The sequence below is a fragment of the Schistocerca piceifrons genome, chromosome 3 (assembly GCF_021461385.2).
Source record: "Schistocerca piceifrons isolate TAMUIC-IGC-003096 chromosome 3, iqSchPice1.1, whole genome shotgun sequence".
Taxonomy (NCBI): Eukaryota; Metazoa; Arthropoda; class Insecta; order Orthoptera; family Acrididae; genus Schistocerca; species Schistocerca piceifrons.
In genome coordinates this window covers 582628189-582645656 of record NC_060140.1, presented here as the reverse complement: position 1 = coordinate 582645656, position 17468 = coordinate 582628189, and the positions used below count along the sequence as shown (strand labels likewise).

Here is a 17468-nt window from a genome sequence, read left to right as displayed (position 1 = left end):
TAGGTGCATCACAACTGCTGTCTGGGAGCATCACTACCCTTAAATACCTATCCTGTCCCAAATGGACCGCCTCCCCCTCCCAGTCAACTCTGGTATGGTTATCTTTCCCATCTGCCACATCCTCCGAAACTAGTTTCAGTCCTTATGCCAGGAAATTCTATGTAATCACATAGTTTCAGCCCTGTCCACCTATCCAGAGGCCTTACCTGTAGCCCCACACCAAAGTTCAACCATTCTGGACCCTCAAAGACCTATTTTTCTTTGCCCAATCTCTGCTGTGGAAACACTTCTTTGCTACTGATCCCTTGAACTGAAACCAACATAACCCCTGAACTGAACCTTGCCTCCCAGTTCATACTACCATCCAATCTTGACCCTCCTTGCCACCTTCCAAGAATTTCTGATCTTTAACTTGCCCTCACCATCCTTCCTCAGTCCTTCCCAAGAATATACAGTAAACCTTTCAGCAGAAGAAAGAACAGCTCATTTGCAGCCTAAGGGCAGACCTTGATTTAATCATACTCAGTGCAGTCTGACTCCAATGCTGTTGGGATGAATCACAGTAACTAGCTGACAGGAGACCCTACTACAAGCTCTGCCATGGTGATACAATCCGAGAAGCCCAACATGGCCAGCAATTCCTACTCAAATCCTTAGGCCCATCATGGAAGATCGTGCCTCTAGCCATCTCTCATCAACATTCCATGGTGACATGGTCAATGGCTTTCTTAAGCAAATGTTGCTGATCTGTAATTATGGATCTGTAACTTAAGGATGTGACCTTGTGGCCCATTTTTGCAACTACACAGTCTAGTTCAAAATGGTTTGTAGTGATGTGTGCAGTACTTGGATTCTTACAACATATTTCCATTGTGTATCAACCTGACTTTTAAATATTTTCTCTCCTAATCACTGCGAAATTTCTTCCTTCTGTTATCTCAATTAGAAATTTTATCCCTCTTTTTTAAATGATAGCTGATACTATCCGTGGTAATGACTTATCCCTTCTGTAAGCTATAAATCAGGGGGAATTGAATGAAAACCTTGAGAATGTGATAAACATTTGACTTCTCATGCCACTGTTCTATAATTTGGTAGTACAATTATCATCATTTTGAAGAATGCCCAATGTATGAAATCAATTGAAATATGTCGACCATTGAAAGTCCTGTGTGTTGTGGTATGTTTATTACTGCAGCAAGTGTACAAGTGGATGAAGTAGATCTAAAATAGCATAGCAGATGCTTCCAATCCAGGTTAGGCACACCATGATGTAACATCAGAGTCTGTAGCAGCATGCAAAGCCATTGTCATGGACTATTTTTTGTGACAGTGAATGAAACAGCTACAAATCTGGACATTAATTGTGGCTCAGTACCTCACATTAGTAGGTTTCACAAAGTATCTTCAAGGTGGGTGCCTTAGCATTTCATTCCAGAATTTTAAGAGTGATGTATTGATATCTGTGAAGAACTTTTGCAATACTTTGAAGCAGAAGCTGGTGGCTTCCTTGCGAGAATTATTACAGAAGATGAAACCTGGGTCCACGTCTACTAATCGAAACCAAGATTCCTTTTCACCAAAACCCAAGAAGCTCCAGGCTCAGCCATGTGCAGGAAAAGGTTATGCTGACACTTTTTTGAGATGACATACTTAGCAGCCATGTGCAGGGAAAGGTTATGCTGACACTTTTTTGAGATGACATACTTAGGGCAAACACTATCACTAGCACATCTTACTCAGAATTGTTGAAAAGTCATCTTTGGCATGCAGTCTGATCAAATTGATGTGGACGTCTGACTGCAGCTGTCATTTTGCAACAAGGAATGCCTGACCTCATACTGCCTGGTGCCACATTTACAACCATCACTGATCTTCACTTTGATACTGTTATATACCCAGTGTACTCAGTACACACATGACCTTGTGCCAAGTGGTGCAATATGATTGCACAATTCAAAGAGCTGACTGGAAGAAAGAAATTTCAGTCTGGTGCAGATGTATGAGGCGGTGCACAAATGACTTCACACACAACTGCAAGAACTTTTTTCCAGCGAAACCTGTACACCTTCTCTTGGCCAGTGATTATGTCAAAAAATGACACACTGGTGTTCAATAATTCACGTATAAAAAAGTGTTTAAGGTTTTCGTTCGGTTTACTGAAGTATATCCAACAATATTAACTAAACATGTCACTATTTACATACTCATGATGATTGGTAGATTTGTTGGATAGAATATTAACATTGAAATTTTCATCTGGCATTATTTCAATGTGAAAGACAAAAATAAGTGTCTTTTTATAGTTTTCACTTTCTAGCTGCTAATACCCTCATGTCCTTCCAGATGTATACCTGTCTCTTTTTGGTTGAGCTAGATCTTGTACAAATAAGTTAAATAACTGGCGGACAATGATTTTCTTCCTTAGTCTCCCCCCCTCCATACCTTGGAATAGTTTACCTAGGTGCTCTTTGCAGTTTTTGTTATCTGAATGCAAAAAATCTGCACATGTTCTCTTTGCTGTTCAAAATGAATAATTCATGCCTCTGCTGTGCAGTGCACAGGGTTTTGTTTTTTTCTGATATTATCATAAAGATAACAAAGAAATCCGTATACTCTTTGTACGACTCCTTTCATTTGGTCTCGTGTGTCTTAGAACTGAGCCACAAACACTAATAGAAGATTACTTTAGGAAAATCAAAAGGCTATCAGCAAACAGCATTTTCCAATTGCAAAGACATGGGTAACCACTAGATCAAAATTGAATGTTAAACCTGGGCCTGCAGCACCTTGTAAGTAATAGGTTTCTGTTCGCATCTAATAAAACAATATGGATGGTAGCCATGGGAGAAATGATACTGTTACAGTCACTTCTCATTGGTAGTTAGAGAAGAAGGGAACTTAAGAGGTGGGAGAACAGATGTTTTCTTCTGGGCTGTCAGATTTGTTGCTCAGTTGTAGAGTAATCATCTGCAAGCAACACTGTCTCTATTAATGACAAGAGGTGTGGTAAATTAGATACAAAAGTGTCAATGTATGTGTGTCAAGGTATGTGTCACACAAAATATTATTTGTTATCTTTACTGGTGAAATTTACGCTTAAACAGCTGCAAATTTCATTGTAAAAACACCATCATTTGCAAGCCATGTGCACTGTAATCATCCATTATGTAATATACTGTCACATATCACAAAAGAATGTTTTATTTTGTCATCATTCCATATCCTGTAAGGTTCTTCCTGATGGTACACTCATAGAAAAGTTAATAATAATTTGCTAGAATATGTTGATGACAAACACAGCTTTGAAATTATGACTTACAAGTAACAATATCATGGCAAATGTTATACTCACTGAGATGAGATATCATCTTTCAAATGAAGCCTTAACTATAAGTTGTTTTGAAATACATTTAAGGCCTTCATATTCACTCTCAGTGGATTTGTTTTTGCAAATGTATGTGTGAATTTTTTGACTTCATGTTTTTATTTTCTATTTGTGAGCTCAGAGCTCAATAAATGTGCTCCTTTTCTTAGGAAAAATTCTCCCTGTGATCAGCCCTCATCTTCAAGATCGAACAACAAAGTCTACAAGAATAAAAAGGAAAATTCAAAAAAGCTGGATAATTTTTTATTGCCTGCCCCAGTTGACAGACCTAAGGGACAGGATACTGGCCATCTAGGCAGAAACAGATTATCTATGACACGTGGAGTCCAGAGTGGAGGAAGTGATGATAAATGCTTTAGCAGTGCTGTAGTAGAACAGACATCCAGTGAGGCTGCTACTGCTGGACAAAGCTCTGGTGGAACCAGTGAGAAATATTGTAAGAGCTATAAGGGACCAAAGACAGCAAACAGTAAGGTATATCTTGGCAAAGATTATTTAAATTTTCTGTTTGGCCAATGTTTGTACTAGTGAAATGAGACTACAAACACATGACTAGCAAGTCATGTCCTTAAATAAATTTGTGTAATAGAATAATTTAAGTCTAAAAATTGCATTATGCAATGAAATGTGCTGATGAACTGAGTGTTTTTCTTGTGACATTATTAATGGCGTGAAGGCATCGGTATTATTTATTGATCACTGTTTTCCTCCAAAGGTGTGAGGTCACCTTCGTGTTACAGTAGTTGACTGTGCTAGCTACTCCACACAGAGGTCTGGAAAAGGATCCAGTTAGCTTCATGAGCCTAAGTCTGCAGCTCGTGGTTTAGTGGCTAGCATTGCTACCTCTGGATCACAGGCTCCTGGATTCAGTTCCCTGCTGGATTCAGGATCTTCTCTGCCTGGGGACTGGGTGTTTGTGTTGTCCATAGTGGCTAGATTGGATTGTGTACAGATTGCGAATTTGTACAGGCGCTGATGACTGCGCAGTTGAGCACCCCACAAACCAATCATCATCTCCATGAGCTTAAATGTGAAGTACTGGAATAAATAAGTAGTGAAATTGACATGCAAGCCCTTGAAGTGCCATGACATTTTATTTATTTTTTCATTAGGTGCCTATCATTTCTCCATTGTCTCCACAACAATCACAGGGTTGTGATAGCTAACAATTGACTTAGTCTTGGAGTGTGGAATGATGTGTTAATGTTAATCCAAGCACAAATTTGTGATTGTGAATACACACTGTTATGATAATGAAAATTCTAGGATGATTATTTACACACATCATTTGACGTGAAATTCTTAAATGAGATAAATAAGTGCATCTCAGTAAGATATGTCTAACTAACAGAATGTATTTCAGTGAACTTCTATTGTTGGAAAATAACCTACTTATTTTGATAACAAGCTACGAGTTCCATAATGTAGAAATATTTGACTTATACAATTCATACATTTATTGTTATATAGAGTCAGTTCAGTACACCTACGTACAGAATTATGATTTCGAGTGTAACGAGTCTGTGAGGACAGAAAAAAAAGTATGAGGCTCATTAAACCTTTGTTATTAGGGGATATTTGTTGTGAGTTGTAGCTTTGGTTCTCAGCTCACCAGCTTGTCCCCTTGTATTCTAATACTTCAGAGCATGTTTGACGCTTCCTTCTCACAATGGAATATTTGCAGTAGAAAATAGATCTTGTAAGGTCTTTTACTTTCTCTAATAACTACTAAAAATATTTATTAGTTCATTACTTATGAAGGGATGATTAAAGATGCTGCATTAGCACATTTACATTTTTGTTGCCCATTTGCTGGAACATGCCATTTTTTAGTTGTAATTATGAGAAACAAGATGTGCACAGCTGTTATAAAAGAAAGAAGCATAAGTTCACTGTATTTGAGAGGCGAAAGTCAAAATTTGGAAAAGGTCTATTTAGGCCACTGTTGCTTTGAACACTTTGTTTTTCCCTTTGCCTGTAGGTATTTAGCTACATGCCTTTTCAGTTTAGCCGTGTATTGCAAATATTTTTAGTGATACAGATAATTTATGTAATTCATTCCTATTTGGACTTATACTCATTAATGATTATAAAAAACAAGAGTGGGGAGGGGGGGGCGCAGTTATCAACATAATTGTGTCATCGGGAAACACAACAGTTTTCGGAGACTCCTCCAGTTTCATGGGTAAATAGTTTAGTTTCAGCAAGAACACGAGTGGACCATGTACCAAATCTTGCAGCACCCAATATTTTCACAGTCTAAATTTAAATTTATTTTTGTTGTATCATTAGTTAATATGACCCTCTGTTATCTATTCCAAAGATATCATTTATACATAGTAAAGGCTTTTGTGGCATGCTGTTTTGGTCTCCCTTGTAGAAATGGTAATCTACTGAATCAAGTTTTGTTCTCCCTTGTGGAAATGGTAATCTACTGAATCAAAATGCCTCAGCAAAATAACAGAAAATGCCAAGGGGGAATTTTTCTTGTTCAGCTGTGCCATAACTGAGTTCTGTGTATATCTTAAGTCGTATCTGGTATCATTCGTGTTGACATGGCTGGTACATACATGTAAACATGAAATGTAGGAAGGAGAAGGAAAGGAAAAGAATGGATGGGAAATCGTGCAATTTCCTTAACTGCTTCGGTCATCAGGACATAGTCCCTGACTGGCTAAAATTTCCAACTTATTGCACGCTGCAATGCAGCATCCCTGATCCATGAAACTTGCTACTCGCAAATTCTGATTATCTTAGGAGTTCGTACGATATTTGTGCATCTGCACTGAAACAAATGTGGCAGAGCCATTACCCTTTTTTTTTTGTTTCAGAAATGTTTATTGGAGCGTGAGTGAAAATCTGTGTCATACTGAAAAATTTCATTTTTGTTCTAAGTGTACGTACCGTATCGTATAAGGCCTCAAAATTTGAAATTGCCGAGGTGTATACCTCGTTACTAGGAAAGCTGTTCCAAGGTTAGCTGTACCACTGCTGCTGCAAAATATTGTGTTGTCACCATAATCCAAAGTCCAGGTCTCCTTCCACATAATCTCCTGTATTGCTGTTATTCCTATTTGGTACTTTCTGAATGCCCCTACTCTGTTAAGACTCATTACATTCCAAGTAGCCATTTTTAGTTCACCCATGTTGTTTCTAGGTTGTCATAGAGGGTGTGTTGTTTCCACATGCGCTCGACATTTTCGTGTCTAGATTGACAATGGAAGAGTTCAATGCAACAACACATCAACTGTGTGTGGATTATAAAGCAGTTTATGGCAGTGTCAACAGAAATCATCTTTTTAAGCCATTACGGGAGCTGGTGATACTACCAAAGCTAAAAAGACTCTTATAAACGACCCTCAACAACACTAACTACAAAATAAAACTTAATGGTAAATATTCCAATAATTTTCTGGTCTTTCAAGGACTAAAGCGGGGAGATTCTGTATAACTGACATTATGTAAATTGGCTCTGAAGGCAGTCATGCGAAAACTGTAAAGCGAAACGGATGTTACTATTTCCAACAAGATAATTAAGCCTATTGGCATTTGCAAACAACATAGCCGTGCTTGCGAGACATAGAGAGTATTTGCTGGAAAACTATGTAGCTTTGGAACACAAAGTGGCTTCACTGAGCTTGGTCATAAGTAAGGAAAAAACTAAGTATATGATCAAAACCAGAAACAAAACAAGGTGGAGAGGTATTGTCCTGTTTGAAGGGTTTGAAAGAGTAAAGCAATTTAAATATTTGGGAGGTATGATTATTAAAGATACTATGGTACCAACAGAGATAAAGGCAATAGTAGCTGCAGATAACAGAGCGGATACAACTTCCTTAACATTTTGCAATCCTCCAGGATTTCAAGACAGCTGAAGATGACAGTTTGCAAAACAATTATAAGACCAGTTTTTAAGTATGGATCTGAAATGTGGACAATAACACAACAGGTCAGAAATGCTTCAGATGCATGGGAACAGGAAGTACTGCACAAGATATAAGGAGGAGTATGTAAAAATGGTGCTTGGATAATTCAGACCAATGCAGAACTGTATGAACTCTTTATAAAATCCTCCAATCACAATGGACTGAATTCTATAAAAATCCACCAATCTCCGTAGATATAAAGGCACGAAGGTTACCATGGTGTAATAGCAAAAGAAAATACCTTACTTTTGATGAACTCCATTCCTGTAACAGTTTAGTCATTGATGTTACATTCACTGGTACTTTTGCACAGTGTGCATTTTGAAGATATGTTTATTTTGGTACACCAGCTAAACTGCATACTTTCGTAGTACACAAGTATAAATACAGAAACTGCCAAGCATGGCATCGCTTTAGTTTTGCAGACATGTAAATCAACATGGTATCTCTTCGGTTTAGTTGTATCAGTCAATCTCAGAACAGGACATACGACATCATGCAAACATCACAGTCATCACATATGACAGACAGAAGAATTTAAATCATCCAGAGTGAGATTTTCACTCTGCAGCGGAGTGTGCACTCATATGAAACTTGCGAGCAGATTAAAACTGTGGGCTGGATTGAGACTCAAACTTGGGACCTTTGTCTTTCGCGTTCAAGTGCTCTACCATTTGAGCTACCCAAGTACGACTCACGCCCTGTCCCCACAGCTTTACCTCTGACAGTAACTCGTCTCCTACCTTCCAAGCTTTACAGAAGCTTTCTTACGAAACTTGCTGAACTAGCACTCCTGAAAGGAAGGATATTGCAGAGACATGGCTTAGACACAGCCTGGGGGATGTTTACTCTGCAGTGGAGTGTGTGGTGATATGAAACTTCCTGGCAGATTAAAACTGTGGGCTGGACCGAGACTCAAACTCAGGACCTTTGCCTTTCGCAGGCAAGTGCTCTACCATCTGAGCTACCCAGGCACGAATCACACCGCATCATCACAGCTTTACTTCTGCCAGTTCTTGTCTTGTACCTTCCTAGAGCACTTGGCCGTGAAAGGCAAAGGTCCCAAGTTTGAGTCCCGGTCCAGCACACAGTTTTAATCTGCCAGGAAGTTTCAATTTAAATCATGATGCACTATTAGTGTGATTGACAGCTTGGGCTCATGTTCATTGGTTTCATCAACTGACAACGAATGTATCACTTTCAACATAATGTAAACATCAGACTATGCAACGCTGTCACCACAAACGGCATTCACAAAATAGTAAAAATAATATTGAATAAATATTGAAGTAAACATTCTCAATAATTCGTCTTACTACTGGAAACACATTTTCTTGGCAGTTGTGTCTTGTGCTGTGGTTCATTGGTAGAAACAACTGAGCAGCACCATGTTGATTTACATTTTCGTGGAACTAAAGTGCTCTATTTGGTGGTTATCAGTTTTAAACTTGCATACTATGAAAATATTCCGTTTTATTGATGCATGACATTAATGAGCTCTCCAAACAGTGTCTTTATGGTATGATTTGTTTCGCAAAAATATTGGGAAATGTGCTGTCGTCAAAAAAACTATTACCTCTTTTCCAAATTAAAAGATTCCTTCATTATTGTGGGAAAAGAAATGTTTGGTGACAAAACCAGTGAATTGTTGAAAGATGTTGTAGGACAAATATTTCAGACATAAGTGAAGGAACAAACTGAAGTGCACTGGACTGCACCTTCAAACTAGGCTAGCAACTCTTATGGCCACAGATCCATTTCAAACCTGTGTACACAGCTGTAGTTTTTTGTTTCAATCATGCTATGATAATCATAATGCTGGCATGGCAAAGAAGTCATCCAGTGTATCTGGAATAGCAGGTCTCAGCCATTTATATATTCTAAACAGATACAAATTCCTTCATAATCGAGAGGAACGGCAACATTTCACACCAGCGGTAAATGGGGTAGTTGTGGATTGTCCTGTGTTTTGCTGAAGGCTGATGTTGAATGCAGGTGGCTGTTTCCACGCTATAGTCAAGGCTGGGGCACCAAGTGATGTCATGGATGGTATAGAGCTCAAATTTATGGAGATGAATCAACAGGAAATATTTAACACAATGCAAAAGTTAAAGAACAAGCATTCATCTGGATGGGATGGTATCTCAAGTGTGGTGTTACAGAAATGTGCCAATGAAGTAACTATAAACCCCTTACCTATCTTATCAACTGTAGTATTAACGAAAACATATACCCAAATGCCTTAAAAAATAAGTGTAATTCAGCCAATCCGTAAGAAGGGAAGTAAAGAAGTAGTTTCAAGTTATAGACCGATGTCACTAATCTCTATCTTCAGTAAAATATTTGAAACAGTCATCCTATCACAACTCTCAACATTTTTCTCAAGACACAAAATGCTTACTGAATCACAGCATGGATTTAGGAAAGACTTAAGCACGACGACTGCTGTTACCAGTTTCTTCCATGAAGTATATAGCAGTAGAGAACGGGGTATACACACAGCTGGAATACGCCTTGACCTGAGCAAAGCTTTTGACTCAATAAACCATGAGCTAATCTTAAAAAAACTGCCGGCATACTATATCAGTGATGCATCAATAAAACTTCTATCCACCTATCTGGTGAATCGGAAACAGTGTACCAAACTTACACATCAAATTGACAATAAGATCTTAACCTTTGAATCCACAAGTGAAACAGTGACACAGGGAGTCCCTCAATTCTTGGACCTTTCCACTTTTTAGCATATATTAATGATGATGTACACCCCATTAACTTTCACATTGTAAATTATGCTGATGACACTTCAGTTTTGTGTGTGTTGGGGTTTATGGGCACTCAACATCGAGGTCATCAGCGCCCTGACACTTCAGTTTTATTTCGTGGTAAAGATTGTGAAGAACTGAAATTCTCAGCAAGAAATGGGATACTAGAATTAAGTTCATATTTTCATGCACATGGATTAAAGGTCAATGTAAATAAATCCCAGATGCTTATTTACAACTGGCAGCCCACACAACTCACGCGCAAATGAGGTATGTGGCATATTGGCAGAGGAAGCAAACGAGTGTAAATTTCTAGGGGTCCATCTGGACTCAAACCTGTGGTGGATTAACCATATTAACGCTGTATGTAAAAAAGTATCTTCTTAGCCAACTCTCCAAAATGGTGCCCACTCACACGCTTAAAACTGTGTATTATGGAACAGTCTGTCCCCATCTTAGCTACTGTGTAGAAATATGAGGTTGTGCTGCAGACATTCACCTTAACAGAGTACTATTGCTACAAAAAAGAGGGTTAAGGATTATACATGGACTAGGCTATAAAGACTCTTGCCGTGATGTTTTCAGACACCATATACTCCTTGTATCTTCATAAATTAATTACTTTTGTGTCTCACAGAAAACTAAAGTAACTAAATGTAGTAATATACATGACCACAACACCAGGTCCAAAGAGAATTACTACCGACAAAGAACAAGATTAAAAATGACGGACCAGAGCCCATATACTAATGGACCGATATGGTATGATAAACTGCCAGAGTCCATGAAAAACAGTAATAAAAATCAATTCAAATCAAAACTAAAGAATTCTTAATTGAAAAGTGTCTCTATTCACTCAACAAGTTTTAAATGGTTAAGTTTACGAGCTGTAGAGTAATGTTGTTGTTGTTATTATTGTTGTTGTTTTGGTCTTCAGTCCAGAGACTGATTTGATGCAGCTCTCCATGCTACTCAATCCTGTGCAAGCTTCTTCATCTCCCAGTGCCTGCCGCAACCTACATCTTTCTGAATCTGTTTAGCGTATTCATCTCTTGGTCTCCCTCTATGATTTTTACCCTCCACGCTGCCCTCCAATACTAAACTGATGATCCCTTGATGCCTCAGAATATGTCCTACCAAGCGATACCTTCTTTTAGTCAAGTTGTGCCACAATCGCCTCTTCTCCCCAATTCTATTCAATACCTCCTCATTAGTTATGTGATCTACCCATCTAATCTTCAGCATTCTTCTATAGCGCCACATTTTGAAAGCTCCTATTCTCTTCTTGTCTAAAGTATTTATTGTCCACATTTCACTTTCATACATGTCTACACTCCACACAAATACTTTCAGAAACAACTACCTGACACTTAAATTTATACTCGATGTTAACAAATTTCTCTTCTTCAGAAACACTTTCCTTGCCATTGCCAGCCTACATTTTACATCCTCTCTACTTCGACCATCATCAGTTATTTTGCTCCCCAAATAGCAAAACTCATTTACTACTTTAAGCATCTCATTTCCTAATCTAATTCCCTCAGCATCACCCGATTTAATTCGACTACATTCCATTATCTTCATTTTGCTTTTGTTGGTGTTCATCTTATATCCTCCTTTCAAGACTCTGTCCATTCCGTTCAGCTGCTCTTCCAGGTCCTTTGCTGTCTCTGACAGAATTACAGTGTCATCGGCGAACCTCAAAGTTTTTATTTCTTCTCCTTGGATTTTATTTCCTACTCTGAATTTTTCTTTTATTTCCTTTACTGCTTGCTCAATATACAGATTGAATAACATCGGGGATAGGCTACAACCCTGTCTCACTCCCTTCCCAACCACTGCTTCCCTTTCATGCCCCTTGACTCTGCCATCTGGTTTCTGTACAAATTGTAAATAGCCTTTTACTCTGTGTATTTTACCCCTGCCACCTTCAGAATTTGAAAGAGAGTATACCAGTCAACATTGTCAAAAGCTTTCTCTAACTCTACATATGCTAGAAACATGGGTTTGCCTTTCCTTAATCTATTTTCTAAGATAAGTCGTAGGGTCAGTATTGCCTCACGTGTTCCAACATTTCTACGGAATTCAAACTGATCTTCCTCGAGGTCGGCTCCTACCAGTTTTTCCATTCGTCTGTAAAGAATTCGTGTTAGCATAATAAATAGTAAAATAGTGTATAAAAATTAATTGGCTGTATTAATGTATGTAAGATGTAAGGTATTTTGACAAGCATCAATTTACTGTTTAATTACTACCTGTAAAGCTAAGATTTAATGTAGTTTAAGTTTGTAACTGTACTTGACATTTGCAAAAGCTTTCTCTAACTCTACATTTGCAAAAGCCATCATATTGATGACTCCATGGAAAATAATTTAAATAAATAAATAAGTTGACATATCAGCAGCGTAAGTTTCAGAAGAGAACTTTCACATTATATTAGTGCTTTCTTTTGGAAAACTTTGTTGGTGGTTGGTTGCTGATTTATTTTTCATTTAAATGAGTTCTTCTTTCCGGTAATTCCAATGAATGTGATCTGTGATGTCAAGAAATACAATGTAATTGATACAATCATTTAATTGGATAGATGAAAAATCTACTCACTAAGCGACGACAGAACACACATATAAAAGACTGTTGTAATTGGCAAGCTTTCAGAGCCAGTGGCTTCCTCTGCAGGCAGAAGAGTTGAAGGGGAAGGAAAAAGGGCGAAGGAAAAGAACTGGAGAGGTCTAGGAAAATGGGAAAGTCACCCAGAACCATGGGTCAGGGGAGGCTTACCGTACGGGATGAGAAGGAAAGACTCTTTATTGGGGATTACATTGGGTGAGATTTGAAAACCTAAGAACTTACAAGCTGGAAGACAGGGTAATATGTAGACTGAAATTACTGCTTAGACATCATGCATGAGTTAATAAGAGTGAAAAGCCAAGTGCATTGTACGTAACAGAGATGGGCGGTGGAAAATATATCGGATAGAGAATGAAATATATAGAAAACTAAAATGGAGTGAAGCAAAGAGTAATTACAGTGAAGAAATGCTGAGATGGAAAAAATGAACATAAATAAGGCCAGGTGGGTGGCAACAACCAAGGACATGTTGTAGTGCTAGTTCCCACATGCAGAGTTCTGAGAAACTGGTGTCTGGGAAAACAATCCAGAGGGCACTTATGGTGGAGCAGGTGCCGAGGTCACGAATGTCATGTTGTAGAACATGCCCTGCAACAGGATATTGTGAGCTGCCAGTATACACCCTCTGCCTATGCCCACTCATCCTAACTGATAATTTGGTGGTAGTCATGCTGATGAAGGAGGCCAAACAGTGTTTACATAATAGCTGGTGTATGATATGTGTCATTTCACGGATAGCTCTCCCTTTGATTGTATATGTTTTGCCAGTCACAGGGCTACTATAGGTGGTGGTAGGAGGGTGCATAGGGCAAGTGTTGCATCGGGCACTGTCACAGGGGTAGGAGTCATAGGGTAGGGAGATGGGTGCAGAAGGAGCATGGGGCCTGATAAGAATATTGCAGAGATTGGGAAGGTGATGGAAACATATACTTTCCTTTTTAACACATCACTGTAAAGCAAGACAAAAAATAAGGAACATACAGGAACATAAATAAGAAATCAGAACCTTATTCAGGAATTGGTGGAAAATAGTAGCCGTTCTGAAAGCACACACTCACACTCTGATCTTATGCAACATGAAACTTGTGAAGATTTTATACAAGGAAGAAGCTTTCTGGACACCGCTATTTTACTGTGTGCAAATACAATATCACCTAAGAAAATGTTTGTCTTTACAATAAAAAAAACACAATAAATAACAGTGAATAGCTACATTACTTAAAGAATATGTAATTAACGTATTGTTTGTATTTTTTCTTGTACCACACATTTTGAATTGTACTTATATGCTCAGGGGCATTATGAGGTACAGTTTTATACTGATTTTGTTTACATTGTAGCTGTTCTTGTGTTCATACCCAACAACATTTTATAAAGTCATAAGCTTCTAGTGAATTAACAAGAACTTGCCAGACTGTTTAATAATATATATATATATATATATAGTGTTGTTTAAATGATTAATGGAAAATCTCATATAAGATGTGAAACAAATACTAATAAAGAGATAGAGGGGCTGGCCAGTACTTACCTCAGCTCAGTACAGCCGATAGATACACATAAAACAGAACTGAAAATTTACATTCCTAGCTTTCGGAACTTTGTTCCTTCATCAGGGAGGAGAGAGGGGAAAAAAGGGAAGAAGGGAAAGTGGATTCAGTTACTCACAACCCAGGTTATGAAGCAACAGGGAAAGGTAAACAGGGAGGATAGCAAGGATGGAGGCATGGTTGTCAGAGGGAAGCCAAAGATATTCTACTGTAAGTACTGTGCCAGCTTCAAACCAAAGAGGATGCATACAGAAGTAAAGAGGTATATAGTATAAAGATAAACACAACTATGTAGGATGAAAAGATGCATGAATGGCTAAAGAGGAAAGGGAAAGAGGAGAAGACTGAAGAGTGAATGGGAGTGAGGTTGTTTAACGTAGGTTCAGTCCAGGGGGATGGCGGGATGAAAGGATGTGTTGGAGTGCAAGTTCCCATCTCCGTAGTTCAGAGGGACTGGTGTTGGGTGGGAGAAGCCAAATGGCACATACAGTGTAGCAGGTTCCTAGGTCCCTAGAATTATGCTGGAGGGCATGCTCCGCTACTGGGTATTGTGCATCTCCTAGGCGGACAGTTCGTCTGTGTCCGTTCATGCGCTCAGCCAGTTTGGTTGTTGTCATGCCGATGTAAAAGGCTGTGCAGTGCAGGCATGTCAGTTGATAAATGACATGTGTAGTTTCACACGTAGCCCTGCCTTGAATTGTGTATGTTTTACCAGTAGCGGGGCTGGAGTAGGTGGTTGTGGGGGGATGCATGGGGCAGGTTTTGCAGCGGGGTCGGTTACAGGGGTAGGAACCGCTGGGTAGAGAAGGTAGTCTGGGAATATTGTAGGGTTTAACAAGGATGTTACGGAGGTTAGGGGGGCGACGAAAGGCAACTCTGGGTGGTGTGGGGAGAATTTTGTCAAGGGATGATCTCATTTCAGGGGTTGACTTGAGAAAGTCATATCCCTGGCGGAGTAATTTGTTGATGTTTTTGAGGCCAGGATAATATTGGGTGACAAGGGGGATGCTTCTGTGTGGTCTGGGGGTAGGAACATTGTTGTTGGACGGGGAGGAATGTATTGCTTGGGAAATCTGTTTGTGGACAAGGTCCACAACTATCCTGCAGACCTTGTCCACAAACAGATTTCCCAAGCAATACATTCCTCCCCGTCCAACAACAATGTTCCTACCCCCAGACCACACAGAAGCATCCCCCTTGTCACCCAATATTATCCTGGCCTCAAAAACATCAACAAATTACTCCGCCAGGGATATGACTTTCTCAAGTCAACCCCTGAAATGAGATCATCCCTTGACAAAATTCTCCCCACACTACCCAGAGTTGCCTTTCGTCGCCCCCCTAACCTCCGTAACATCCTTGTTAAACCCTACAATATTCCCAGACTACCTTCTCTACCCAGCGGTTCCTACCCCTGTAACCGACCCCGCTGCAAAACCTGCCCCATGCATCCCCCCACAACCACCTACTCCAGCCCTCACTCCCATTCACTCTTCAGTCTTCTCCTCTTTCCCTTTCCTCTTTAGCCATTCACGCATCTTTTCATCCTACATAGTTGTGTTTATCTTTATACTATATACCTCTTTACTTCTGTATGCATCCTCTTTGGTTTGAAGCTGGCACAGTACTTACAGTAAAATATCTTTGGCTTCCCTCTGACAACCATGCCTCCATCCTTGCTATCCTCCCTGTTTACCTTTCCCTGTTGCTTCATAACCTGGGTTGTGAGTAACTGAATCCACTTTCCCTTCTTCCCTTTTTTCCCCTCTCTCCTCCCTGATGAAGGAACAAAGTTCCGAAAGCTAGGAATGTAAATTTTCAGTTCTGTTTTATGTGTATCTATCGGCTGTACTGAGCTGAGGTAAGTACTGGCCAGCCCCTCTATCTCTTTAATAGTGTTGTTTGTTCGTCAAGTTGAGTGTCTGCTCCAGGCAGTATTATTCTAATGTCTTTGAATATTGTGAAGACTGATTGTGTAAATTTGTATGTCTGCAGGTGGTACATGGCTCTCTGGTGACAATAGACCGTGTGTCATCCTCTACGAAAGTTGAAAAATGGCTGGAAAAGAATATTTGTGAAGCTGCATTAGAAGAGTCATTGCATCCACCTACACCTCCAACAAGATCACGTTCATCATCTACCTCTTCATTTTCATCAAATGATGATTTGCCCTTGCTGTCAGTGTCTCAAAGGCCAGAAGGAGGTAGTATTTTTCCACAGACCTCTCGTGAAATGTATAATACAAACAGTCCTGCCGATCCATATGAGTTTGTATCCAGTCAAGATGTTAGAAAACCAGTAAAACATAGGAAACCTGGGACTAAACCAATAGGAGATGAAACACTTTCACAATTACTGCCTCCCCCGTCAAGTAACCCTATTTCTCAGGATATGTCTGATATTTGTAATTTAACAGTGAATAACACCTTTGATCGTCTGCTGCTTAGAAGCAAGGAAATTCAGAAGCATAAACAGCCTCCACAGAAAAAAAATTCAGAGAAAGAGTGTACTCTATTTACTTCTCCTCCTTCAGACAATGATGATGACAACCAACAGTCTGACTACCAGTCTTTCATCGCCACAACTACAGCTGTCACCACATTTGCAACTGTTGTCACAACTACAACCACTGCTATCAGTGCTGCATGCACTACCTTTGCCAATTCACCATGCAGATCAGACATTGAGTCACAGCACTTCAAACCTCATGTGTCATCAACTCAAGCAGGCAATGACGCCTCTGCAAGTGACAACAGCATGAAGACTGTGCTCCATATACAGCTGCCCCAGAAATCCAGGGAATCAGAGGCCAACAGTGATAAGACAGTTAGAGAGTCACAGCTCCTTTGTCAATCAAGAAGTGAGTTGCAAAATGGTAATGATCCGGCATCGTCACAGCACAATTCATCACAGACTGTGAATGACCAAGAGGTAATTATTTTGTGGTTACTGACAAACAAACCAATTAGTACTACATAATATAAGGTCTATTTTGCTGTTGACATGCCTCACTCTCTGCCCTCAAAGAAGTCATACATTTTATACAAGCCTTACTTTTAAAATTACTTAAATGCCTTGCTTGTTTATTCAAAAGTGAAATTTGAAGCGTATAATGGTTTTCAACTGGAAAATAAGGTACTTCGAAGCTGCAAGGTAAAAATGTAATCACTTGATGACTATGTCAAAAGCATGAGTTCACGAGCTCTTGTAG

The 17468-nt window shown here is 39.3% G+C and overlaps 1 protein-coding gene across 2 annotated transcripts in view; it reads left to right on the top strand.

Moving 5' to 3' along the window:
- The window catches only part of LOC124788293 (breast cancer type 1 susceptibility protein homolog), a 288179-nt gene that overhangs the window by 96908 nt on the left and 173803 nt on the right, over positions 1–17468 (top strand). For both annotated transcript variants that reach the window (XM_047255527.1, XM_047255525.1), the window contains exons 4-5: positions 3538–3862; positions 16253–17188. In XM_047255527.1, coding sequence (XP_047111483.1) covers positions 3538–3862; positions 16253–17188 — 1261 coding nt within the window. The remainder of the gene's footprint in view (positions 1–3537; positions 3863–16252; positions 17189–17468) is intronic.